The sequence below is a fragment of the Gloeophyllum trabeum genome (genome assembly GCF_000344685.1).
Source record: "Gloeophyllum trabeum ATCC 11539 unplaced genomic scaffold GLOTRscaffold_00249, whole genome shotgun sequence".
In the NCBI taxonomy this organism is placed as follows: Eukaryota; Fungi; Basidiomycota; class Agaricomycetes; order Gloeophyllales; family Gloeophyllaceae; genus Gloeophyllum; species Gloeophyllum trabeum.
This window is the reverse complement of record NW_006920657.1, coordinates 1-2798: the sequence shown is the minus strand read 5'-3', so window position 1 is coordinate 2798 and position 2798 is coordinate 1. Positions and strand designations below refer to the sequence as shown.

Genomic DNA, 2798 nt, shown 5'->3' with positions numbered 1-2798 from the left:
CAACGCTCGAGCATCGGTCTACATACAGTACACGTCACCGCCTACACTAGTATAATAAGGCCGTCCGCTACTCTGCTCGACACCCCGTCCTCGCTGTCTTCCCCGTCGACCACCATGCCCTTGCCGCTTCCGGCCGCGGTCCGGGTAGAAGTCTGGTGGCAAACCCCAACCCTAGGGTGTACCGCCACGGGTCAGGTGACAACGCCAGCGTCGGCGCCCGGCGTGTCGTCGCCGCCCGCTTTAGGCCTGTCGTCGTCGTCGCCGACGATGAGCATGGCTGTAGCATTTGTATGTAGTCGTAAAAATATGGAATAAATCTCATTAAATACACAAAATTCGTTTGATGGATTTGACATGTATGCGCCGCCACTTACACGCTCCGATCGAGCGTCGTCGCCGTCAGGAATGTCGTGCTCACTGTGCTCAACGGCGGCGGCCGATCGCACCGTATAAAGCCTCAAAAAAATACGATAAATTCATAGCATATTGCTATTACATGCTGTCTCGTGTTAAATGCCCCTCTATGCATATACAACGTTCAGATATGCGGATACAATGTCCAGATATGCGAATACTCACCTATGTCCAAGGGTATATGCTGCAAAATGCATGGTAGCAGCAGTGGGAAATGTTCTAAGCAAAAGTATCAGCAAAGAATAGTTCTGGTAACACTTTACTGTCCATAAGACCCAAAAAACCGCTGTTGTTGCGATGCTGGTGGGTCTATTGCATAGGAATAACTGCACAGCAAGGAGAGTGCAATCAGACCCAAAGAGGAGCAGAGAAGGAAGAAATTTGAGAGGCCAAGGTAGATAAAGAATGCCGAACACATGTGCTCACATAACAGGGCCTGGACTGCCTGCATACGCACGACCAGGGAAGAACTGAAGGGGCAATGTAGGATCTAAAAGCGAGAAATAAAAACAAACTCACATGAGGGATGCAATTCCATCCGGAGACCCAGTATCCATCGTATTCCGTCCGCTCTATGATATTCAAACGCGTGGAAGATGCCCGGCGGCATGAAGAGGCATACGCGGCCGGATGTCGAAGACGTACTCACCCGGTCGCAATGCAGGACAGGCCTATGCAGATGCCTAATGTACAGACAACTGCAATGTTATAGATACGCATCTGATACGGATGCAGTGCAACATAGACAGTTATTTACCTATAACTCGCTCTACCTTAGCTCCTCGCCATCAGTGCATGCGAGACACATGGACACAGAATATTTACAGTAGACTGCACTGGCTAGACATATATCAGAAGCTGCCAGCAAGAGATCAATAGTAATCAGCCAGGAGGAAGAGCTGGCGTAGTCGACGAGAGCAGGTTCGAATACGCTGTGACCCAGCCGTGACGCAGCATGACCATGAATTCGGACAGAATCCGGACGGCGCTGTGGCTGTCGCTCTCGTCCACGACGTGCCTCTGGAATTCTGGTGTCTAGTATCGCGGCGTACATGTCTCTTTGGCCTTCAGATTGCTCTAAGTCTAACAACGTCTTCCAAATGACTCTGCGATGACTTGGGAGCTGGCTTACGAGGTAGGATAGCGATGACGCACTGGAGCCCCGGTAACACTGGTATGCTACTGCAACAATGATGCTGTAGCTCTCCTCTGCTGTAAGTATCCGATTATTTAGTATCTTCCCATTGTTTGAATATTTGCCTATGTCATTGTTCATGTAACAGTTGTTTGACTGTTTATTTGCTTGCGATCGACCAGTCCGAACCCTCTCTGCTGATGCTATTGTGTTAGCATTGCTGACCTACTATTACCGTCGCGGTTGTCTTTTGGCTCCCTCCTGGCGCTGCTCGTGGCTGGGACAGGGTTGGGACCGCCATCCAACCCTAGCTGATCCCTGTCCTCTAACCGCGCTGCACTACAACAAGTATCGCTTTGTCACGGGTAAGTGCGTTAACGCAATCGGTATGCATCCTCGATGCTTATCCGTCATTTTACAGGTTTTGTACCGCTTCTTCCGTCCTCTGTCTAGCTGTCTTCCGGGTGGTTCTGCCAATGCAGCCCGCTTGAAAGGACTGTCACTTGGCAATCTCCTCATGCTGAACTAAGATACGACTATTGTGCTGATGTGCTTGTGAGTATCCTACTGTGGCTGGTTCTGCTACTGCTGTCATGCATTCAGCAGTGTTGATAATTGGATCTTGGTGAATGTTTGCATATCTGGACATCATGTATGCCCACAAGTGTTCTGGAATGCGATGCAATGCATAGGAGCAATATGCTATGAATTTATCGTATTTTTTTTGAGGCTTTATACGGTGCGATCGGCCGCCGCCGTTGAGCACAGTGAGCACGACATTCCTGACGGCGACGACGCTCGATCGGAGCGTGTAAGTGGCGGCGCATACATGTCAAATCCATCAAACGAATTTTGTGTATTTAATGAGATTTATTCCATATTTTTACGACTACATACAAATGCTACAGCCATGCTCATCGTCGGCGACGACGACGACAGGCCTAAAGCGGGCGGCGACGACACGCCGGGCGCCGACGCTGGCGTTGTCACCTGACCCGTGGCGGTACACCCTAGGGTTGGGGTTTGCCACCAGACTTCTACCCGGACCGCGGCCGGAAGCGGCAAGGGCATGGTGGTCGACGGGGAAGACAGCGAGGACGGGGTGTCGAGCAGAGTAGCGGACGGCCTTATTATACTAGTGTAGGCGGTGACGTGTACTGTATGTAGACCGATGCTCGAGCGTTGAAGTCAAGGGGGACGAGGTGGGGTACCCAGGGGGGGCGTTCAGGTGGGGTGGCAAAATAAGGTT

General features: G+C 51.1%; 1 protein-coding gene across 1 annotated transcript; it reads right to left on the bottom strand.

Moving 5' to 3' along the window:
• Nucleotides 1–191: 191 nt before the first annotated feature.
• GLOTRDRAFT_134518 (uncharacterized protein) lies at nt 192–1024 on the bottom strand (the record flags this gene model as incomplete). The annotated part of the gene is made up of 2 exons (XM_007873485.1): nt 192–277; nt 934–1024. 2 exons carry the CDS (start codon nt 1022–1024, stop codon nt 192–194), a joined length of 177 nt encoding a protein of 58 aa, XP_007871676.1.
• Nucleotides 1025–2798: the final 1774 nt, after the last annotated feature.